Source organism: Molothrus aeneus, chromosome 16 (assembly GCF_037042795.1).
Source record: "Molothrus aeneus isolate 106 chromosome 16, BPBGC_Maene_1.0, whole genome shotgun sequence".
NCBI lineage: Eukaryota > Metazoa > Chordata > Aves > Passeriformes > Icteridae > Molothrus > Molothrus aeneus.
Window position 1 is genome coordinate 14651196 of NC_089661.1, and position 23650 is coordinate 14674845.

Consider the following 23650-nt stretch of genomic DNA (forward strand, 5'->3'; position numbering starts at 1 on the left):
TTATTCCCGAGAAAAATCCATCCAGAGGGATGGAACCACACCCAAACGGGCTCTTTGTCCCCAAAACAGGCTGGGAGGAGATGGGAATGAGGGGTTGTGGCATTCCTGGGATGGAGGGAGCAGAACAACACAGAGCAGAGGAGGTTTAACTTGGGTTTTAGGGACCCCAGCCCTGGAAAAGGGATTTTAAAAGGTGGAAGTGGGAAAATCTTTGGACATTCAGCTTTTAGAGGTTCCAATTAATTCCCAAAAAAAAGCCTCAGCAGCCTGAGGTTCCTGGTGGATTTTAGGCCATCTGGATCCTGTGGGCACCCTCTGGGTTTTGCCCCTGGAATTGATGCAGATTTCATGATCTCCCTCTTTATCCTCAAAACAGGCTGGGAGGAGATGGGAATGAGGGATTTTGGCATTCTCAGGGTAGGGGGAGCTCAACAAGCGGAGCAGGGGAGGTTTAAGTTGGATTTTAGGGACAGCCCTTCCCAAAAGAGGTGTCCAGCCCTGGAAAAGTGATTTAAAATGTGGCAGTGGCAACATTCAGCTTTGACATATTCCAGTTTTTCCCCCAAAACCTCGGCAGGTTGAGATTCCCGGTGGTTTTTAGGCCATTAGGGATCATTTGGATTCTGTGGATCCCTTTGGGTGCTTGGAAAGGTCATTGTGCCCCTGGAATCAATGTGGATTTAATGATTCCCCTGCTCCTGGCACTGGAATGAGTCATGAGAGCTCCAAAATCCAAATATCTCTCCTGGAGATGAGTTTATTCAGGGATAAAAATGATGGATTTTTTGCTGCTTCCCAGGAGAAAGGGACTTCTCTGGAATTCTGTGGATTGAAAACGTTCTGGGCGGGGCTTTCACCAGCCCTGGCAATAATCAGGGAATTCTTAATTGTCATTTTAATCAGTGCAGCAAATGGGAGATGGGAATGAGACAAAATTGTGGGAAAACTGCTGGATGTGGAATGAGGAATTCCAGACCAGCTGGGAATGCTCCTGCTCCACCACAGAGCTCCTGGGAATTCCCAACCCAGGGATGGGACAGGGAGGATTTAGAAGTAGGAAAAGGAGGGGGAAAGATGCGGAGCTCTCCAGTGTGGCTTTAAAATCATGGAAATTTCCCAGATTTCCTTTTCAAGATTCAGGTTGAGGGAAGCAGGAGCACACTCGAGGTTTCAAGGTTTGGGATCCATTTTTATCTGGAATTTTCTACTTAAAAGTCCCTGTTTTCAGGAAAATTAGGAGATCTTGAAGATTTGGGATTGATTTAGAAGAAAAGGAGTTGGTGACAGCTTCCTGTTGGGGATTCCTTGTATTAAAGGAGCTAAAATTGCCCCCAGAGACTTTTCCTGGGTCAGTCTGGTGCTTTTAGCTCGGGAATGTGGAAAAACTTATGGAAAAACTTATGGAAAAGAGAGAAACAACCCAAGGTACTGAAAGCAAAATCTTTATTTCAGCTACTTTTCCCAAAGCTGGGGAAGGTGAGATCCATGGAAGCATTTTCCTGGCAAGAATTTCCCTGGATTCTTTGTAGAAAAGGTTTGGGAAGCAAACAAGAGACTGGGAAAAATTAAAAGAATGAATGGGATAAAATGATGGGGTTTTGCTGCATGCACCATGGTTCTATCCACAATTTTTTTAGGGAAAAAACCCCAAATCCCCAAAAAATCACTGCTTGAAGAAAAACTCTTTTTTCTTCCCATTTTTCCTCCATTTTCCAGAAATGATGGTGCTCCAAGATGGTAATTTCTGAGGAAAAAACCCAAATCCTAAAAAATAACAACAACAACAATGACAACAAACAAACAAACAAACAAAACAAAACCAAAAAAACTAACAACAAAACCCCCCTTTTTCTTTCCAGTTTTTCCTCCGTTTCCCAGAAATGATGGTGCTCCAGAATGGGAATGTCCAGATGGGAGCAGAGCCTGAAATCCCAGCTTGCCAACTCCCAAATTCCCAGCATTTTGTCCAGCTGGGAAGCACATTCCCAGGCAGGCTGGATGTTCTTCTGGGAAGTTTTTCTCTGGAGCTTGAGGTTGTACCAAGCTCTGTTTCCCTGGAAAAGCCTTCCTGAATCCATCTGCTGTTATTGCTTTAATTCCACCATTCTGCTGGAACCATGGAATGTGACACAGAATGGAACCAAACTGGAATTTGGGATTAATTCCTGTGCAAAATATTGATTTTAATGCCAAAATTCCTGCCTGAGAGGAGCCAACGTGGTGCTGCTGAGGGGGGTGGCTCTTATTCACTGAGATTTTTGCAGGAATAAAAAAATTCCTTAATTAGCACCTGGATAATCGCTCTGGTCCTTAAGGATAATTATTTTATCGTAATTATATCCTAATTACTATAATTCCCTATCTAAAGCACAGCAAAGGAGGGAAATTCTGCTGCCAACTTGGCAAAATTTTGGGGATGTTCCTGAGGGGTTACACAGGGAGCTGGGAATCTTCTGGAATTTTTGTGCAGGTGGAGCAGTTCCCTCCATCCACAAAGGGATTGAAAACCGCCCTTATTTATTCCAAATATTCCAAATATATAATACACATACTTAAATATTCCAAATGGAACAGGAAATGCAGAGCGAGGTGGAATTTTTGCTGTCAGCTTGGCAAACTCTTCAGGGATGTTCCTGAGGGTCTTTACAGGGACCAGGGAACCTTCTGGAATTTTTTGTGCAGGTGGAACAGCCACCTTTGTCCACACAGGGGTGGAAACCCACCCTTCCAAGGGCTGCAAATATTCCAAATGGAATGGGAGATGCAGAGAAAGAAGGGAAATTTTTGCTGTCAATTGGACAAACTCCAGGGATGCTCCTGAGGGGCCACAAAGGGAGCTGGGAACCTTCTGGAATTCTTGTGCGGCTTGGAGCCACACAGATGTGGGAAAACAACACTTCCAGGGCCACAACCATTCCAGATGGAATCCGAGGTGCACTTTTAGATGGAAGACACTGCTGGATGGCCCAAAGCTTTTCCCTGGAGCCAAGGAGCTCCTACTCCAGGGCGGGTTTGATCAGGTGCCCGTTGAAGATGATGTAAAGATCCGACTCCTCGCTGTAAATGGCATTTTCCCTCTCCCTCTTGAACATCCTGATCCAAACCTCATCCCCTTCCTGCAGATCCAGCATCAGGCTCTGGCTCTGCATGATGCTCCTGTCGCTGGGCTGGGCGTACAGGATGGCCACGGCCTGCTCGTTCCTCATCAGGTGCACGTAGGTCTCCTTGAAATTCCAGGTGTGCACGTTGAGGCTGAAGTAGTAAACGCCGGGCACGTAGCAGAAGAACTTCCCGGAGAACATGTTGAAGTGCTGGTAGAGGTTGACGAGCTCCGTGTCGAAGGTGACGTGCTGGAAGTAGTCGGAGCTGTGCAGGGGCTTGCGGCGGCCCACGGAGAAGGCGGCGAAGAGCTGCTTGCAGGGGTGGCCCTGGGGGCCAGGCTGGCCCTTCTGGCCCTTGCGGCCGCTCAGCCCGCGGGATCCGCGCTCTCCCGCCTTCCCCGCGGCCCCAGGGAGCCCCCGCTCGCCCATCTCGCCCTTCTCGCCTGCCAGGGTGGGGGGAAAGAGGGAAAACATAAGGATGGGCAGGTCAGGTGGTGGGAATGGCCCGGAGACAGGCAGCAGAGGAGCTGCTGGGGCGTTTGCCCAGCCTGGGAGTATTGGTCAGATATCAGCAGCTTCCCAGTTCCCAGAAGGATTAATCTATGGTCAGATATCAGCACCTTCCTATTCCTCTGAAGGATTAACCCATGGTCAGGTTTCAGCACCTTCCCAATCCTCAAAAGGATTAATGCATGGTCAGATTTCAGCACCTTCCCAATTCCCAGAAGGATTAATCTGGGAACATCAATCAGATATCAGCACCTTCCCAGTTCCCAGAAGGATTAACCCATGGTCAGATATCAGCACCTTCCCAATGCCCAGAAGGATTAATCCATGGTCAGATAACACCTTCCCAATTCCCAGAAGGATTAACCCAGGAATATCAATCAGATTATCAGCAGCTGCCCAGTTTCCAGAAGGATTAATCTGGGAATATCAATCAGATATCAGCACCTTCCCAATTCCCAGAAGGATTAATCCATGGTCAGACATCACCACTTTCCCATTCCTCTGAAGGATTAACCCAGGAATATCAATCAGGTATCAGCAGCTTCCCAATTCCCAGAGGGATTAACCCAGGAATATCCATCAGATATCAGCACCTTCCCATTGCCCAGAAGGACTAATCCATGGTCAGATATAATAAGCACCTTCCCAATTCCCACAAGGATTAACTTTGGGCCATGTTTGGGCACCACCATATTTTGGGGACCCCTTGACCTTGTTTTGGACACATTTTGGGCATGACAACCTTTTGGGCACCCTTTGACCTTTGGGCACAATTTGGGCACATCTTGACCTTGTTTTGGGTGCCCCTTGACCCTGTTTTGGGCACAACCATATTTGGGGCATCCCTTAACCTGGCTTTGGGCACATTTGGGTGTAACCACATTTTGGGCAACCCTTGACCTTGTTTTTGGCACTTTGGGGCAAGTCTAGGCACCACCGCATTTTGGGCACCCCTTGACCTTGTTTTGCACACATTTTGGGCATGACAACCTTTTGGGTACCCCTTGACCTTTGCTTGGGCACATTTTTGGACACCTCTTGACCTTAGTTTGGTACTTTGAGGCACATTTGGGCACGCCTTAACCTAATTTTGGACACTTTTGGGCACAACCACATTTTGGACACCCTTTGACCTTGTTTTGGCATTTTGGGCCACATTTGGGCACCCCTTGACCTTATTTCGTGCACCTTTGGGCACAGCCACATTTTGGGCACCTCTTAACCTCATTTTGGGCACAGCCACATTTTGGGCACCCCTTAACCTCATTTTGGGCACTTTTGGGCACAACCTGATTTTGGGCACTTTTGGCCACCCCTTGCCCTCGTTCTTGAACTTTGAGCTGAATTTTTCCATAGGGAAGCAGCGAGGAAGAGCAGCAAGGAGAAGGCCGGGGAGCGAGCTTCACCCACCTTTGAGGATGGTGATGTCGATGGTGGGCTGGATTTTGGGCAGGGAATATTGGGGATGGGCGCTCATCCTGGCAGACCTTTGGGAGAAGATGGAGACGGGCTGCTCCGAGGGCCCGCAGCACCTCACGCACGCCAGGCGCCGCCTGGGCAGCGCCTGCTCCTCCTGGGAGCCGGCATTCCCAGCGGGAAGCAGCAGCAGCAGCAGGATCACGGAGCTCATCCTCCCTGGGGAGCAGCTGGGGAGGAGAGGGAACACAAACCATTAACGGGGCGATCCCAATCAGGGCCAGCTGGCGAGTGCTTTCCTTGGGGTTAATGATTAACGGGTCCTGGAGTGGCGCCGGGAGACTCCAGGTGGGAATGGTGACCCTCGGAGCGCTGGAAAAGGCGATTCCTGGCTGGCATTACCTGTGACAGCTGCTGAGAGACACCAGGTCAACAAAAGGACGGGGGGGGAAAAATCCCAAGCCAAACAAAACCTGCTGGGAGGAGAAGCTCCACTGGAAAAGCTCTTGGAGCGACCGCTATGGGAAATTTCTAGGGAAAAGACAAAAGTGATGCTCTGTTGGCTTGTTTGGTGCTTCAGTATCCCAAAAAATTCAAAATGAAGGGCAAAATGTGGAATTTTTTCAAAATATAGAGCCAAAAGCTGATTTTTTGGGGGGGAGGAAAAGCCTAGAAGAATACCAAACCCAAAGGAAATCAAAAGCATTTCTGTCTTTTAATGTTCTCTGGCAGCCTCTTGCTGGTGACTTCTTTCCATGGTTTATCCATTCCCATATTCTTGGAATTCCTGTGTGCATTTTCCGGTTTGATTTTTCCGTGTGTGGAATCAAAACCCAAAGAGCTGCACCAAACTGGACGAAGCTGGATTTGCTCGGCACAAACCCCGGGGGTTTAGGAATCCTTGGTTAGATTTTCATCTGCTCCTGGTGAGCTCCAAAGGTTCTGGATGCTGGGAGAGATCCGGGGAGGAAATGTTGCAGATGGGGAAAATAGAGGAATTTTCTCTGGCTCGTCATGGATCTGTTCCTAAGGAAAGATTTGAGCTGATCGTGGGAGAAATCCAAGGAGAAAATTCCTCTTCTTTTTGCCTGTTCTTTGGGAGGGATTGGAGCTCATACTGGGAGAAATCCAGGGAAAAAAATGCCTCACATGGGGAAAAAGAAGAATTTTCTCTGGCTCATCACTGACCTGTTCCTAAGGAAAATTGGAACTGATTCTGGGAGAAATCCAGGGTGAAAATTCCTCTTTTTTCTCCATCCATCTCCATCTCTCCATCTGAGGCATTTTTGCCCTGGATTTCTCCCAGATTCAGCTCAATCCTTCCCTAGGAACAGGCGAAAAGAAGAGGAATTTTCTCTGGCTCCTCACTGACCTGTTCCCAGGGAAGGATTGGAGCTGGAGATTGGCCACTCATTCCCATTCCATGTGTAATTGGTGTCATTGCACTGATTGCAGTGCAGCCTCATCCAGGACAGATTTCTTGGATCGATGCCTCCGGGGATCTTCTCCAAAGTCCAATTAGTGAGATGGACTCGGGCTGACCCTGAGCTGGGAATGGCTCCTCTTCCACCAGCTGGAATTCCTGGGATAGGTTGGGAAGGGGGTGCTGGATGGCCTGGATTCCATTGGAAATCCAGGATTCATGGATTTCATGGATTTCATTCCATGGACATCCAGAGGGACAACTTCCAGCCTTGGAGCTGCTTCCCTGGGAACAAAATGAGCCAGGAGAGGCAAAAAGGAGGATAAATTTGTCAGGAGTGGGACTGGACCAGCATTCCTGGGAAATGTTTTCTTCCCATTCTTCCCTGCTGCAAAAGAAGTGCCACTCACACCGTTCCAGCTTCCTGGAAATCCAAGAAATCCTTATTAGCAGGAAAATAATGACTTTGCCTCTGAGAGCAGGGAATGCTCTTTCCTGAAATCCATCAGTACTGGAAATACCTTTGGATTTGTACAATTGTAATTGTACCTCATTCCAGTAGCAGCTGGAGGAGGGATCAATCCCCCTTTTCCATCAGCATCCATTGCTTGAATTCCATGTAATTAAATCCTTTTTAAAGCCATCTTTGAGTTTCCAACCGGGAATAGAAACACAGGAAGATTAAATGGGCAGAAAATCCTGAAAAACAGCCCAGGATGGACTTGATGGTCTTGGAGGGCTTTTTCAACCTGAGGAATTCCAGGACTTCCTGAGCCACACTCTGAATTCCTGCTGGTGTTTTCCTTCCTAGGGTTATTCCTAGGGCTCCACTTGGAAAAGAAATCCATGACTATCCTTGCTTTAAATTCATGGACAACACCAGGCACCGCCCCTTTTAATTTAAGACAAACCTTGATTAAACCCCCGCAGTTAAACCCAAAACCTTGATGGAAAACTCACAGATGTGCCAGCTCTGAAGACCAGCACCATTCCAGAAATATGGAAAATATTCCAGTTGCGCCTTTTTACCTTTGATTTTCTCTCCAGCCTGAATCTCCTCACAGCTCCGGAGCTCCTTGGATCGGGAGCAGCAGGAAACGAGGCATCCTCAGGGCTGGGATTATTCAGCACCGCACTTCCTCTTGGAAAGGATTTCCCCGGGATTTGTTTTATTTTCTATCCCTGGAGGATCTAAAATTTCTTAGTGGGCAGCTCCTTGTGGAAAAGCCCAAAGCAGTGGAGGATTTTGTGAGTTTTCCAAGGAAAATGCTGCTGGGTTCCGTGCTGAGCTCCTGCCGGACAAAATATCCCGGAGGTCCTGCAGGAGCTGGGCTGTGGCAGAAGTGATTTGAGAACTCCCAGGCAGGAATATTTGCATCCCAAAAAGGAAGAGGGTTAGGAATTCCCACAGCCTGTTGTGGCTGGAGGATGAGCGAGGTCCTTGGCCCGGGTGTTTATCCAAGCCTGGCCTGATGGAGAAGAGGGGCTGGATGTGCTGCTGGAGCTGTGAGAGAGGCAGGAACGCAGGGAAAAACGGGATCCAGCCATGGAGAGATCCAGGAGTGGAGCTGCAGCTGGATTTGCAGTGCCTGGGTGAACATTTGCCTGGGAATTCACAGCTCTTTTCCAATTATCCAGTTTATTTTGAATTTTCTGATTTTTTTTTTAGCCTGGGCCTGTTTCCAGTGGGGGTGATTCCCTGAATTCCTCCATCCTGGGAGGAGCCAGCCCTGAGAGCAGCCACTGGGGTGCTCCCTTGCTGGGAATTCACCAGGAATGGGAAGAAACAAGGTTCCCAAGGAAATATCCCTGCAACCCGGGGGGGATTGAATGGATTTAAAACAATTCCACGGGGGTGCTGCAGGAGGAGAGGCTGTGCCTGGATGGAAACATTCCCTGGATTCCTGCAAATTCCCAAGATTCCATCCTGCCCTAGCAGGAGGAGGTTCGTGATTCCCAAGGGAACAATTTTTCCCTTTTTCCTTCTCTTCATCCCAGGATTCCACCCTGCAATGGGGCAGGGGGCAGGAGGATGCTCCTGATTCCCAAGGAACACGGATAGGGAGCAGGAGGAGGTTTGTGATTCCCAAGGGAACAAGCTTTTCCCTTTTTCCTTTTCTTTATCCCAGGATTCCACCCTGCAATGGGACAGGGAGCAGGAGGATGTTTGTGATTCCCAAAGGAACACGGACAGGGAGCAGGAGGATTCCCGATTCCCGAGGGAACACGGACAGGGAGCAGGAGGATTCCCGATTCCCGAGGGAACAGCTCTTCCCTCTCTCCTTCCCCGTGTCCCTGCCTGCACCTCTGATTCCCGCAGTGCCCTGGAATTGTCCCTGCTCCAGGCTGGGCGGCTCCCTGGCAGGATTCCCGGCTCCCGAGGCAGCCCAGGCGGTGATTCAGCAGGAATTACAGTAAAAGTCATTCCCAGGGCAGCTTCTCCCGCAGGACAAACCCCCCTGATGGAAGCGGCCGGCACCGATCCCTCCTTCACCCTTCCCGATGGGAAAGCAGCTTTCCCGGGATTCGGGAATTCAGCGGGAATTCGGGGTTGTCCCTGCAGAGGGTCCCGGGTGGGATTTTCCCCCCAGGATGCGGTGCCTGGATCCCGCCCGGCCACGCTCCCATCCCGGAGCGAGCAGCGCATTCCAAAGGGATGTAAAAGCGAATTCCCTGGAGGAATTCGAGGGAGCAGCACATTCCAAAGGGCTGGAAAAGCGAATTCCCTGGAGGAATTCGAGGGAGCAGCGCATTCCAAAGGGCTGGAAAAGCGAATTCCCTGGAGGAATTCGAGGGAGAAGCACATTCCAAAGGGATGGAAAAGCGAATTCCCTGGAGGAATTCGAGGGAGAAGCGCATTCCAAAGAGACAATTCCCTGGAAGCTTCCAGGCCTGTGGAGGCTCCGGGAAGCGGCTCCTCCCTGCCCTGTGTCCCGCGGGCACGGCGGATCCATCCCCATCCCGCTGGGAAAGCTCCGTCCCCGGGGTGTGCGGGGTGGATAACGGGACAGGGAATTTTAATTGGGATAAATCAAACCAGCCCAGCACTCCCCAGCCCCCTCATTCCTGCTTTTCCCAAGGAATCTCCCAGCAGGGTGGGAATGCTCTGCTCCCACGGGGGATCCCATCCCTTTATCCCGATCCCTGGAACTCACCTGGTCCCTCAGAATCCCTGGATTTTCCTTCCCTCGCTGTTCCTCAGCTGCTGCTGCTGCAGCTCTCCAGCCAGGCTGCAGCTCCCGTGCTGGGATCCAAGAGAAACACGGAAAGTCCGCCTGGATCCTTAGGAAACCTTGGCAAAAGGAATTTTTCCCCTGGTTTTCTTTGCTTGCACCAACTTGTGCCGGGCTCCTGAGCCTTTGTCCCGCTCAGTTTCTTCAGGATTCGCTGCCAGTCTGGAATTCTGCAGGGCCTCTCCCAGGGATGGAAATAAAAATGAAAAAAATTGAGATTTAAAAAAAAAAAAGGATGAAAAAAACTCCACCACAGAACCCAAAACCACATCCAGAGTTTCAGCCAAGAGGGAAAGTGCTGGGATCACATGGAAAGAATTTTTCTTTGCAAGTTTTCGGCATCTTTTTAAGCAGGAGAAAGGGAAAAAAAGGAAACAACAAAGCCACAATAAAATCTCTGGGATTTGTGCATTTCTGTATTTCCAGCATGAGCTGGAAAAGCAGAATGGCTTTGAGGTGAAAGAGGGGAGATGTGGATGGGATATGGGGAAGGAATTCTTCCCTGGGAGGGGCTGGGATGGATTTCCCAGAGCAGCTGTGGCTGCCCCTGGATCCCTGTGATGTCCCAGGCCAGGCTGGATGGGTTTGGAGCAGCCTGGCAGGGTGGGAATTGTCCCTGCCCATGGACCTGGATCAGCTGGAAGGGCCCTCCCAACCCAAACCATTCCAAAATTCCATGGTTTTCATGCCCACACTTTATACCCTTGGTCACTTTCTTGGGAAAAACACTTTGGGGATTTATTTAAAGGCGCTTTGGGCTCTGAATTTAATTTTCCCATTCCTCTTCCTTTTCTTCCTTATATTCCTTTTCCTTTTCCTTTTCCTTTTCCTTTTCCTTTTCCTTTTCCTTTTCCTTTTTTCCTTTTCCTTTTCACTGCTTCCCATGGATTGCAGCAGGGGTGGAAGCTCCAGGTATCCCATGGCAGCTCCAGCACCGTTCCTTGGGCAGGGATGAGAAGGAAAAGGGAATCTCAGCTCAGCCTGGGAACACCAGGAGGGAAAGGGGAGTTTTGCCCTCTCTGTGCCTTTCCCGTTCCAGGTTTAAATATTCCTTTCCCTGGAGTTTTCCTGATCCATCAGAGCTCCCAGAAATTCCCATTCTGCCCCAATTCCCAGTGCTCCCAGTGCCCCCCACAGCTCTGAGCCCTGGAGCAGAGGCGGGGCTGTTTCCATGGAAAAGCTGACACAGCTCTGCAACAGCTTTTCCAAATAAAAGAAGGAAAACAACCTTTAAATCCATGGGTGGAGCTGGGATAAATAAGGAAAAAAAAAAAAATCCTTGGTGGATGAGTTTTGTCAGGAATGGTTTGGAATTGGTGGAGTTTAAGGAAACGAGGAGGTGATGATTTTTTTTTTTTAATTAAAAAAAAGGATTTTTGAATAGAAATAAATTCAAAAATTGAAAAGAAAAATATTTTTATGAGGAAAGTACTTTATGAGTGAAATATTTTATGGATAAAATAGTTTCATAAATAAAATATTTTTTTAAAGAAAAGGTTTTTATTAATGAAAATATTTTTATTTAAAAAAAAAGTTTTCCCACTGTCCTGGTGTGACCCCAAGCAGGATCCAGCTCTCCATGGGACACCCTCTGGATCCCAGCTCCTCCAAATTCTCCAAGGCCAAAAAACTCTGGAATTTGAGGGGCCACAGCTCTGCTTCCACGGGGGGTGAGGCTGCTGCCAGGAGCTTCCACACGTGGGCAGGAAAACAGAGACTAAACTGAAGAAAAAAGAGGATTTGGGGGTCTGAAAACCTGGAAAACTGGTCCCAGACTGTCCAGGAATGGTCCAAATGGGAGCTTTTAATTTAGTCTGGATTTTATGTAAGCAGTGCTGGTGTCTCCAGAATAAACAGGATTTTGCCTCTTGGAATGACAGCTTGCTTTTTGGGAATAATAATCCCATTCAGGCAAGGATATTCCTGTTTACACAGTGGATTTATAGGGCTTGGATTTTGTCCCTGTGGGAGGAAAAAAAAAAAAAAGACAAAAATCAGTGTAGAAAAATGAGGAATAGGGAGTCCAAAAAAGAGGGAATTCAACAATATCCTGGTAGGAGAGAAGAGGTTGAGAAAACTGGGAATGTTTCCCTGGAGAAAGGAAAAAAAAGAAACCTCAGAGCACCCTGGGGAGGCTGCAGGGAAGATGGAGAGGGAGGAAAAGTGGGAATGGTTCACAGCTGTAAAACCTGTTCTTCTAAATTCCTGAGAGGACCGAGAACCCAAGGATTTTACATTTAAATTTTTGTTATTTTAAATTCCTGAGAGAACCAAGAACCCAAGATTTTACATTTAAATTTTTGCTATTTTAAATTCCTGAGAGGTCCAAGAACCCAAGGATTTTACATTTAATTTTTTTTTGCTATTTTTAATTCCTGAGAAGACCAAGAATCCGAGGATCTTACACTTAATTTTTTGCTATTTTAAATTCCTGAGAGGACCTAGAACCCAAGGATTTTACATTTAATTTTTTGTTATTTTAAATTCCTAAGAACTAGAACCCAAGGATTTTACATTTAATTTTTTTTGCTATTTTAAATTCCTGAGAGGACCAAGAACCCAAGGATTTTACACTTAATTTTTATTTTAAATTCATGAGAGGCCCAAGAATCCTGGGATACTCCGAGCTGAGCTCACGAAGGAGCTTTTCCAGGCAAGTTTCTCAAACCAACTGCAAGGCTGGGTGCAGAAGGGATTTTGTGGAGCATCTGGAGCTGCTTTTCTGTGGGAACAGCTTGAGCTGGGAGGTCAGGGAAGATCATTTTGCTCCCGAGGAAAGGAGCTGGGCCACGCCTGGAGGAGCACAGGGAGGGCACAGCTTGCCCTGCCACGAGTCACTGCTGGCCAGCCAAGGGCACCTTGTCCTGCAGTTCCAGAAACAGGAATTCTTGAAGAGAATAAAAATGAGCAAAAAAACCGATTTTTTTTTTTTCTTTATGATCTAAAAATGGGTTGATTTAGATGAGATATTAAGAGGTTTTTTTACAGTGGGGTGGGGAGTCCCTGGCACAGATTCCCAGAGAAGCTGTGGCTGCCTCATCCCTGGAAGTGTTCAGGATGGGGCTTGGAGAACCCTGGAAGGTGCTGGGGGTGGAACTGGGCGAGCTTTAAGGTCCCTCCTCACCCAAACCATTCCCATTCCATAGAAAATGGAATTTTGTCCTTTCCCAAGGGAAATTCCTCCTCCTGCCTGGTCCAGAGCAGAGCTTGGCCATGAATTCCCATTATTCTTCCCCAGCCATGTCAGTTTAGGGAGGTTTTGGCCATAATTCCAGAGGCTTTTTGACCATAATTCCCAGGAGGTTTTTGCTGTAATTCCCAGGAGATTTTGGACATCATTCCAAGAGGGGTTTTGCCATCATTCTCAGGAAGTTTTTGCCATAATTCCCAGGAGGATTTTACCATAATTCTCAGGAAGTTTTTACCATAATCCCCAGGAGGTTTTCACCATAATTCCGAGGAGGCTTTGGCTATCAATCCCAAGGAGGTTTTGCCATCATTCCCAGGAGGTTTTTTGCCATAATTCCCAGGAGGTTTTTTGCCATAATTCCCAGGAGGTTTTTCCCATAATTTCCAGGAGGTTTTTCCCATAATTTCCAGGATTCTCCTGCAGATGGCTGGGCTGGGTTTGCCCTGTTTTGGGCAGTGCCATTCCTTATGCCACGGGAATATGCGAGGAACAAGGAACAGCACAACATAACCACTGCATTTTCTGTTGTACAGATCCGTCCTCAGGGCGAAAAGTTCCAATTTTCAGCCCCTAAAGCCAGATCCAAACAGTTCTATAAATCCAGAAAGGAGTTCTATGCAACTCCTCTCCCCACATTTTTTTTCCCAGTGATTGAAGGACTCTCTGAGAAATAAGTGATGCTTTTTGTGTGATGTCTATTCCTGATAAACCCTTGCCAGTAAACACCATCCTCACCCAGCTCTTTTCCCTCAGTTTTGAAAGGGAATTTATGGGATTTGCTGCTTTACCCAAACCTCCTGAGCAGCTCAAATTATTGTCTTTTTTTGGCACAGTTATTTATCATCATTTCCTGAACCTGAGAATTGCCAGGCAGTTGCACAAAGCAGGGGCTGCAGTTGGCAGCACAAAGAGGGAAATAAACCAGGAATAATCCAAATAATCTCCCAGAGTGATTGGCATGGCTTTGGAGAGAGCTGGCACTGATCACCACTCCCAAAAGTGGTTTCTCAATGCTTTAAAATCATTTATTCAGGCAGGGTTTATCTGGTCAGGTGGGAATCAAAAGCCACTGGTGGGTGAAGGAGAGTCTGGCTCAGAGTGTTCCTGAGGGGACAGCAAATGTGGGATGTGTGGATTTATCCTGGGAAAAAAAGATTTTACTTTGTTCTCTGTAAGTGCTGCATGGAAATTCTGCAGCTGGGCCCTGGGGATGGCCCCAAACCAAACCCCAAACCAGAGCAAAGCCAGATCCCAAAACAGGCCCCAAACCAAACCCCAAACCAGACCAAAGCCAGATCCCAAACCAGGCCCCAAACCAAACCCCAAACCAGACCAAAGCCAGATCCCAAACCAGGCCCCAAAGCAGGCCCCAAACCCCAAACCCCAAACCAGACCAAAGCCAGATCCCAAACCAGGACCCAAACCAGAGCAAAGCCAGATCCCAAAGCAAGCCCTAAAGCAGGCCCCAAAGCAGGCCCCAAACCAGAGCAAAGCCAGATCCCAAAGCAGGCCCCAAAGCAGGCCCCAAACCAAACCCCAAAAAAAACTTTGTTCCGAGTCTTAATTTATTAAAAAAACCCCTTCAGAATTATCTTTATCTCCCATTGTAAGAGCATCAAATGTCCCAAATAATACCAATTTAAAATCCCCCTCATTTCAGTCTGATTTTTGATGTCAGGTTGGCTTGGGAAGATCAGGATTGATAAGGAGCAGAAAAACTATTGGGAAAAGAGGGTTGAGTTCCCAAAAGAGTTCTTAAATTTTCTAATTATGTTTTTATTACTAATTAATAAGTCCAATACTAATTATTTATTACTGATTAATAAGTCAAATCACTAGTTTTCATATCCTGGGAAAAACAACTCAGGAGATGACACCACTAGAGGCCACTCTTGCATTTTAGGAAAACAATTCCGAAGGAAATTCTGCTGTTAATTCCATCATTTATTAATTTTTTAAAGGAAGTTTTCAGTGGGTGCTGACCTGGAGCTAAAAAATTGGATTTTATTTGTTTTTTCTTCCCAAGGGAATTGAGGTGCCATGAGCTTCTCTCTTCCACTTTGCCTGGAGGAATCAAATCCAAAGCTGGAAACTGGGGAATTCTGGAGTCAACCAAAATTGTCACAAAAGCTTAAAAAAAGAGGAATATTTCACACTTCACAGATACCAGGATTTTCCCACTGATCTTATTCCCTCTCTCCCATCTCTGCTGGGCTCCACATCTCTCTCATTTTCCAGGTTTGCTTTAGAGGGTGAACCCATCCAAAGTGTTCCAGTTGGGCGTTCCAGGAGTGTTCCCAGCCCTGGATCCCAGTCCCACCATGTGGCCACCCAGATGGGCTCAGCCTCATTCTCCTGCAGGATAAAAAGTCACATCCATCCCAGAATAGTTCCCCTTTTTCCATGCAGAGATTGGGATCCAGTTGCTCTCCCAGCACCTTTGAGGCAGGTGATGCAGACTCCCCCAAAATGCTCCTCTTTCCATCAATTCTCCTTCTCAAAGTCCAAATTATTCCTGATTTTATCCTGTGGTGAGTGACAGGTGAATCCCTTCCAGGACAACGTGCTGTGATCCCCATTCCCATCCTGGAAAAAGCAGCAGCTGGAAATGTTTCCTCCAGCCTCGACATATCAAAAATCAATTTAATAATCAAACACCACCTGGATACTTGGACTGGGAAGTAAAGCAATAAAAAAATCTGATCCCTGAGGAAGAAGAAGTTTGGATATTCAGCCGGATTTTTGTGGATGTGCCACTAGAGGGGAATAAAGATCTGTAATATTTCCCAGATTTGCACTGAAAAACCTTCCGGAATGCGAGGCCTGGAGATGCCAGCCCCGTGTGGATGTCACTCCTTATCTGCAGCAGGAAAGCAATCAATGTTTTAATTGCAATTTTCCCAGGTGAAGGAGAGCAAATCCAAGGATTCCCAACCCTGTTAACCCTGACACCTAGAGCAGGTGATAAACGAAGGAAATCTGCCCTGATAAGGCCTTTGCTGATAACGTTATCTCGGAATGGGGTGTTTGGGATAAACATGGGGAAAACACGTGTCAAACACAGAGGGATTCCTTCCAAACCATCCATCATTTCTGTGGAGAGCTTCCCAAAGGAAGGAATCCTCTCTGTCTGGCAATGGCAAAGGTTGATAACGTGATTAAGACGTTATTAATTAGGGAGGCATCACTCATTTGCAATAATCTGGAGGCGTTGAAGCTGATGATCATTAATTAGGATGTTCAGGAGGAAACATGCAGGAAAGAAAAGTAGGAGGGGGTTTGGAATTCTCTCCAGAACACGAGCTCCCAGATGAAAAAGAAAGGGTCAGAAAATTAGTGATTTAATTACTTTAGAGGAAAACTAAATTATCTGGAATGATAATGTTGGGACGTTTTAATGCTTCTGGAGGGGTTGGAATATGGGTAATCCCAGCAGAAATTGGGATCTGGCAGGGATTTAAGGGGGGTGCGGGGTGGGAAGGTTTTGGATATGGAGAGGGGAGGACACAGCCCATGGAATGGACTTGGAGCTCGAGGGATCTCAGGGACTGAGGAGGAAAACTCAGAGGAAGGGTTCTCCAAATCCTGCAGTCATGGTTCTCCCCCTCCCGCTGCTTCCCAACCCTTCATCCCAACTTTCCTTCCTCTCTTTAACCTGCTCCATGGAATGTCAGGAGAGAGGGAATGGGGTGTCCTTGCTGGATTGGCACAAACAGGAACTCCCTGCGCTTCTCTGGATATAAAAAATCATGGAAAACCCCAAAGGGGTGCTCCTGAAGCTCCAGCTAATTTCTCCAGCAAAATATCAGCTTTTTTCCCCCAGGATCATGGGAAGTCCTTGTTGCTGGAGGCACGAGTGGAAGTTCACTGGGAGATTTGAAGGGAGGAACAGGAATGATCACCTGGATGTGGTGCAAGAGGAACTTGGAGCTGAATTCCTCTCTCCTCAGTGTGTGATAAGGCAGCAAATCATCCCTTGGTATCCTGAGCTTCCCAAAGGCTCCAGCGTGGAAGTTTGGACCCACAGCCCAAATCCCTCATGGCTCCCAGCCCAAAATCTGGGAGATTCCCAGACTGGATGGGGTTGGGATCATCTCAGCCCGATGTCAGGTGCCACCTCTAAGTTAAACCATCACACCCCAAAGGTCTCCATTTATTCACAGACAGGGTCCAGCTCTGCTCCAAATCCAGAGGGATTTGTCCCTCCCAAAGCATTTAATCTAAATTTCCAGAGCTGGAAAAAAATCCAAGGTGTACAAACACACCTCCAAATCCTGACAAAACTCCAGCCCTGCATCCACAATCAGCTTTCCTGATCCTAAACCCTTTTCCCAACATTTGTACCACAATTGCCACAAAAGCCACCAGCAAAAGGATCCTTTGGAAGTGACATTTGCTCCTTCCAAAGCTGGAAAAGATCCCTGATCTCCTGCTAAAAAGGAGTGAACCCCTTTGGGATCATCCCAATGGGTGAGGACGCCACACCGGGCACATTTTTTTGGGACACTGAGTCACCATGGGAGTTTACTGAAAAACAGCTGGAATTCAAATCCCAGTGAAGAGTTAAATGTTTGCCTTCCAGCAGAGGAACGGGGAAAGTTGGAGCACCTCAGCTGTGCTCGGGTTGAAGTCAAACTCCCGAACTTTCTGTTAAATCGGGCGCGGCGGGGGCGGCAGAGCCTCCCTGGGGACCACAGAGCCGCGCAGCGAGCGATGGCAGCTCCACCAACTCGCGCTCATTAGCGGTGTCGCTCACTCATGTCACCTCCACAATTATTTTGGGACCTGTCACCGGGAACATTCTCCCACCAGCAAATGCTTCCCGCTCGCTCCTAATGGGGAGGCTGAAGCTCCAGGCAGAAGCTCTCCAAGCTCCCTCCTCCCTCGCGCTCCCTGCCTTTTCCCAGAGCTCTGGGAAGCTCTGGAGGGAGGGGATGCGGGGCTGTGCGGCTCCCCAGGTTCACGGTGAGGGGGAGATCTGGGCAGCACCTGGATCTGGGAAGTGAATCCAGGTCTGTGATGCCGAAATTCCAACCCGGAAAGCCTCAGATTGGAGGGGGGTTCATTCCAGGCTAATGGAAGGGGAAGACAAAGAGGAGGTGAGGGAAGTCTCCCCTGTTCTGGGGTTGTCATCTTGGTCCTCAAGGCTTGGACGCACATTGAGGAGCTTCCAGATTTTTGGAATGTTGTGGGAAATTGAAAAGTCCTGTGTCACACTAGGACAGGTCTGAAGAGACCCCTCAGATCCCTAATCCAGGCCCTAGAGAGGCACAAGCTGAGGAGGAAAGGACTTCACCTGGATGAGCATCAAAGTGCTCCAAGGATGACCCACACTTTTCCTGTGCCCCTGTGCCAGGACTTTTCCCGTACCCCTATACCAGGACTCTTCCCCCCTTTCCTCCTATTTTTCCCTCTTTCCCCTTTTTTCTCCTTTTCCCCTCTTTTTCCCTTCCTTTTCCCTCTTCTTCCCTTTTTCCCCCCTTCTTTCCCTCTCTATCCTGCTATTTTCCCTCTCCTTCCCCCTCTTTTCCCCTCTTTTCCCCTCCCTCTTCCCATTTCACCCTACCTGGGAAGGCTCTGCCTCCATCTCCCCTCAAAGCCCCCCCATGTCCTCCCCACCTCCGTCCCACTCATGATCCCATCCCCACTTTGTCCCCACTTTTTGGCCACTCTGCCCTCACTCCTGGAGCTCCAGGAGAGGCTCCAGCCCAAAGTGGAGGTTCTGGGATGAGCTGTGTGTGGGGGGAGCAGCTCGGATTAAGTGGATGATGCTGGAAATGAGCCCCGGACAAAGCCCTGAAATGTTGACAAGAGCTGCAGCACGGAGGGGAGGCAGTGATTAATCAGCTGCAGGGCTGGAACTAATCAGTGTTTGCAGGAACTTTGGACCTGGGAAGCATTGGAGGAGAAATCCTGGGAATGTTTTCTCCGGGATATTGACAATTCATAGTGGTATTTTCACAATTCTATTGATAACTTCCCAAATTACATCGATATATTCCCAAATTACATTGATATATTCCCAAATTACATTGATATATTCCCAAATTACATTGATGTTTTCACAGATTCTATTGATGCCTTCCCAAATTACATTTATATATTCACAGGTTATATTGATGTTTTCACAATTTTATTGATATCTTTCCTAATGACATTGATATATTCACAGATTACATTGATATCCTCCCAAATTACATTGATATATTCACAAATTACATTGATGTTTTCACAGATTATATTGATATCTTCCCAAATTTCATCGATATATTCAAAAACGACATTGTTTTCAGAGATTCTATTGATATATTCAAAAATGACGTTGATGTTTTCACAGATTCTATTGATGTCTTCACAAACTACCTTGATATATTCACAGATTACATTGATGTCTTCCCAAATTACATTGATATCTTCACAAATTACATTGATGTTTTCACAGATTCTATTGATGTCTTCCCAAATTTCATTGATATATTCACAAATTACATTGATGTCTTCACAGATTACATTGATGTTTTCACAGATCACATTGATATATTCACAAATTGCATTGATATATTCACAGATTCCATTGATGTCCTCACAAATTACATTGCTGTCTCCTCAAATCTCATGGATATCTCCACAGCAGGGAAAAGAGCTGATGGTGGAAGGGATGTTTTCATGGAATCATGGAATATCCTGAGCTGGAAGGGATGGGGATCATCAAATCCAGCTCCTGACCCTGCCCAGGACACCCCAACAGTCCCACCTTGTGCCTGAGAGCATTGTCCAAAGGCTCCTGGAGCCTTGGGGATGTGACCATTCCCTGGAATCCTGTTCAGTGCCCCACCACAGAGCTTTTCCTGATGCTTCATCCATGCAGGCTCCCCATATCCCAGCTCCATGGCTCTGTGTTTGTCAGGATTTCGGGATCACAAGGTTTGGGTGCAGCCAGGACTGAGTGAGGTGTGTAGCCCACAGGGACCTCCCTGTGCCAGGATTTCTGTTCCATCCCTCTATTCCCTCCCATCCCATTCTCCAGCCACACATTCCCTGGTTCATCAGGAACAAACAGATCAGAGCCCATTATCAAATTTTCCTTCGCTCCCACTTGAGCTGGAATGGGATTTTCTGGGGAAAAACACCCAATGGGATTTTCTGGGGAAGAACACTCCACAAGCCAGCAAATAAAAAATCCCCATTGCTGGAGAGAAATTTCCATCCTTTTGGAAATATTTCTGGGGAAGAGAATCCTTGGAGCCAAACCAGTGGCCCCATCTTGCCCCCAGACATCCCCAGACACCCCAGGCTGAGACAACAGGTGAAAAGCGAATTCACGGAGAATTTTTCCTTCCTCCAGTTTCCCCTTTTCTTCCCCTCCCGCCTTTTCCAGCGCAACACATGGTGGGGGTCATGTAACAACAAGAATTCCCAATGTCAGGCAAATAATTTTTCCATCTGTGGGGTGTTTTCTTCCTGCCCAGTTTATGTTTTTTAACGGAAGTGGCATCTGCGAGGTGCTGGCTGTAAATGATCCCTGCAGGAGCTCTGCTTCATGCCCAGCATCCCATTTTTGGCTGCTCCAGCTGTTGTTCTGGAGAGGGCAGGAATGGGTTCAGCTGACAGCTGCAGGCACTCCGAGAAAAGGAAAGTTGTTTTTTCCTGGTCTCCAGTTGTCTCTCCCTCCCCAGACAACCACAGCGAGGTTTTCCAACAGGCAAAGGTTAAAAATGATGAGGAATAAGCGCAAGTGTCCTCTTGGCTTAAATCCTGAGCCTTTTCCCAGCCGGATTTACCTGGTTGGGAAATGTTCAGGACACTGGGAAGGTCTGAGCTGCTCTGGGTTGGGATAATTCCCATCAGGAATGGGATAAGGGAAAGCTGAGGGAAGAAAATCCTCCAGGTTCAGAGTTCGAAATGTTTCTGTGGAAACCAGACCTGAGCAGCAATAATTAAGGAATTGGTGCTGTTTCCCTGGAAATGGAAACATTTCCATCACTGGAGAGCCCTTGTGGGAGCTGGGAAGAGGATGAGAGGATTGGACCCCCTCTGCTCCAGAGCCAGGCTGGAAACTGGGATTATCCAGCCTGGAGAAGGCTCCAGGGAGAGCTCAGAGCCCCTTTTCCAGAGCCTGAAGGGGCTCCAGGAGAGATGGAGAGGGACCGGGGACAAGGATGGAGGGACAGGACACAGGGAATGGCTCCCACTATCAGAGGGCAGGGATGGATGGGATATTGGGATACAGGAATTGTTCCCTGGGAGGTGAGGAGGCCCTGGCACAGACTCCCAGAGAAGCTGCGGGAGCCCCTGGATCCCTGGCAGTGCCCAAGGCCAGGCTGGATGAGGATTGGAGCAGCCTGGGACAGTGGGAGGTGTCCCTGCCCAGGCAGGGGTGGCACTGGATGGTTTTGACATTCCCATGGCCATGCCAGGGGGTACCCACAGCCCCTCCATTCTCCAGCCCCCATCCTGGGAAGTTCCCTCCGGGTGTGAAGGACTTGGCAGAGCTTTTGCCATTGACAAGTCTGAGAAATCCAAGGATTCAAGCTGTGCCAGGGGAGGATCAGGTCGGACATCAGGAAGCATGGAAAGGCTGGTCCAGCTTTGGGATTGCCCAGGGAAGTTTGGGGTTCCCATGCCTGGAGGTGTCCAAGGAATTCCTGGGTGTGGCACTCAGTGCTGGGGACAAGGTGGGGATCAGGCACAGCTTGGACTCGATGACCCTGGAGGTTTTTCCAACCTCAAGGATTCTGGGATTCTGGGATTCTGAACCCCTGGACAAGTGAGGCCATCAGCTGCCCTCCCATCCAGAGAAGGAGAGGCTCTGGCAGAGCTCCAGCCGCGCTTTGTGCTCCTAAAGGCACCAGCACGGAGACAATTCCCGAGGTTTGCACGGAAAACCTTCCCGCACCGTGGAAACAGCTCACCAGCCGGACCCTGTGCCATGAGCACATCCAAGAGGAAGCTGCCACCCGTCCTGGATCAGCCCAGCTCCCCCAGGATCCTCACCTGGAGCCCCGCGTGGGGGCAGGAGGAGGTGACACATCCCGCGTGCCACCCCCGGCGCGCCCCATCCCGTTACACAACCCCAGCCCTCACCAGCGGCTCCTTCTCCTGCCAGGCAGGGTCTGATTCCTCCTGAAATGCCGTGAGGAGGTGGGAGAGCTCCTTCCATCGCTTCCCTGCCCACGCTCCTCCTGTGCCATCCCACACACGTGGCAATCAAAGCCAGGAATTCAGCTTCTCCCCCAGCCTGGCAGCGGGGAGCACTGGGGAACGTTCGGCTCCAAGGTGTCCAGGGGCTCTCTCCTCCATGGGAGTGGCAGATGGAATCATTTGGAATCTGCACACAGGAGGAATATTGCCCTGCAACATCGTCAGGCAAAAAAAAAAATCAAAGATATTTGTTTATTTTTGCAGCATTTATTTTCCCAGATCGTGGAAGGATCATTCTCTACCTGCTAAAATCCTGAGAAAATGGAAAAAAATATTCCTCATCTCTCCCTGCTTAACTGGAAAAGCATTCCCAGCATCCTTCTTTTATTAAATGCTGTTTTTTTCCAATCCTACATGAAAAAAAAAAAAAAAAGGGACTTTATTGGGTAAATATAATGCAACAACCATGTGTTGTTTCCCACTCCACGGCAAATGTTTCCACTTCCTGCCAGGATTGATTCCAGATCGAAAAGTGCTGCTTCATCCCAGGACTTCTCATACAATCTGTTCAACTCAGCCTACAAGCCGTGGAAAATTTCCTTTTCCATCCCATTTCCCTGATTTTAATCTCAATATTTGGGGAGCCAAAACTCAAACTCAAAGATTCCTTCCTGGTCAATGGTTTTCCCCTCTGTGTTTCCTTTTCCTGGTTGCATATCCATGAAAAGAGAATTTCCTGATCGTGGAAAACAAAGGAGAAAGGGAATTTTGTGGAAAATGTATTCCAAATTGGCCGAGTGCTGGTGCTGACGCTGACTCATCTGACACTAAAAGAGGAAAATCATAAAGTCCTGGAGTGTGGACAGCTCAGAAAATGCTTTTTCCTAAAAAGATATGGATTGATGGATCCTCTGGAGCAGCAGAAGGGATGAAATTTGCTCTGTCTGAAGAGAAAAACCTGAATTTCCCACATCCTAACTCCATTATTTTGGGGTAGATTCCATCAAGATCCAGGAAAATTTCCCTGTTGTTGATGGAAATCAAGCTGAATATCCAAACCCTCTTTGAAAAAGCAAATTTCCAACGATGTGGGATTGTATTTTCCTTCAGGAAAGCATCCAGAAAACCCCAAATTCCTCTGGATTTGCACAGATCTGATTGAGCCATCAGGAAGGAAGTCCTGGCATGGTGATATCAGGTTCCTTTCCCTGGGAATCTCTGCTTTGGGGTGGCTTCTGATAAGGAAAACCTGCCAAGGCTGAGATCTCAAAGCTCTCCTGTGCCTGATTTTTGTGTGGGGACATCCAGGCCTAATTCCAGGAGAAGAAGAGGTGGGAAAAGAGCTGTTCCCAAGAGCTCCTTCCCAACCATCCATCACTGCCTCACCTGTCCCACATTCCTGGAGCAGGAATTCCACCTGCATGGGTGCCTCACCTCAGCACCCACTGCAGCACTCCTGGATCCTCTCCCTGACTTCCAAGACTGGCAAACCCCAGGCATGGAAATGAGATTGGGAAGAGCCAATTTAGACCGGGGAAAGGGTGAGGATGCTGGGATTAGGGCAGGGAATAGCTCCCATCCATGGAATATCTGCCATCCTTGAATGCCAGAGGGTTTTCCTCCAGCTCTTGGTCCT

The 23650-nt window shown here is 48.1% G+C and overlaps 1 protein-coding gene across 1 annotated transcript; it reads right to left on the reverse strand.

Moving 5' to 3' along the window:
- Positions 1 to 2956: 2956 nt before the first annotated feature.
- Positions 2957 to 9954, reverse strand: C1QTNF8 (C1q and TNF related 8). The gene is given in 6 exon segments (XM_066561036.1): positions 2957 to 3544; positions 5022 to 5246; positions 9602 to 9762; positions 9764 to 9821; positions 9824 to 9888; positions 9890 to 9954. Coding segments are annotated over 6 exon segments (1122 nt in total). The 3' UTR covers positions 2957 to 2996.
- Between the last annotated feature and the right edge of the window lie 13696 nt (positions 9955 to 23650).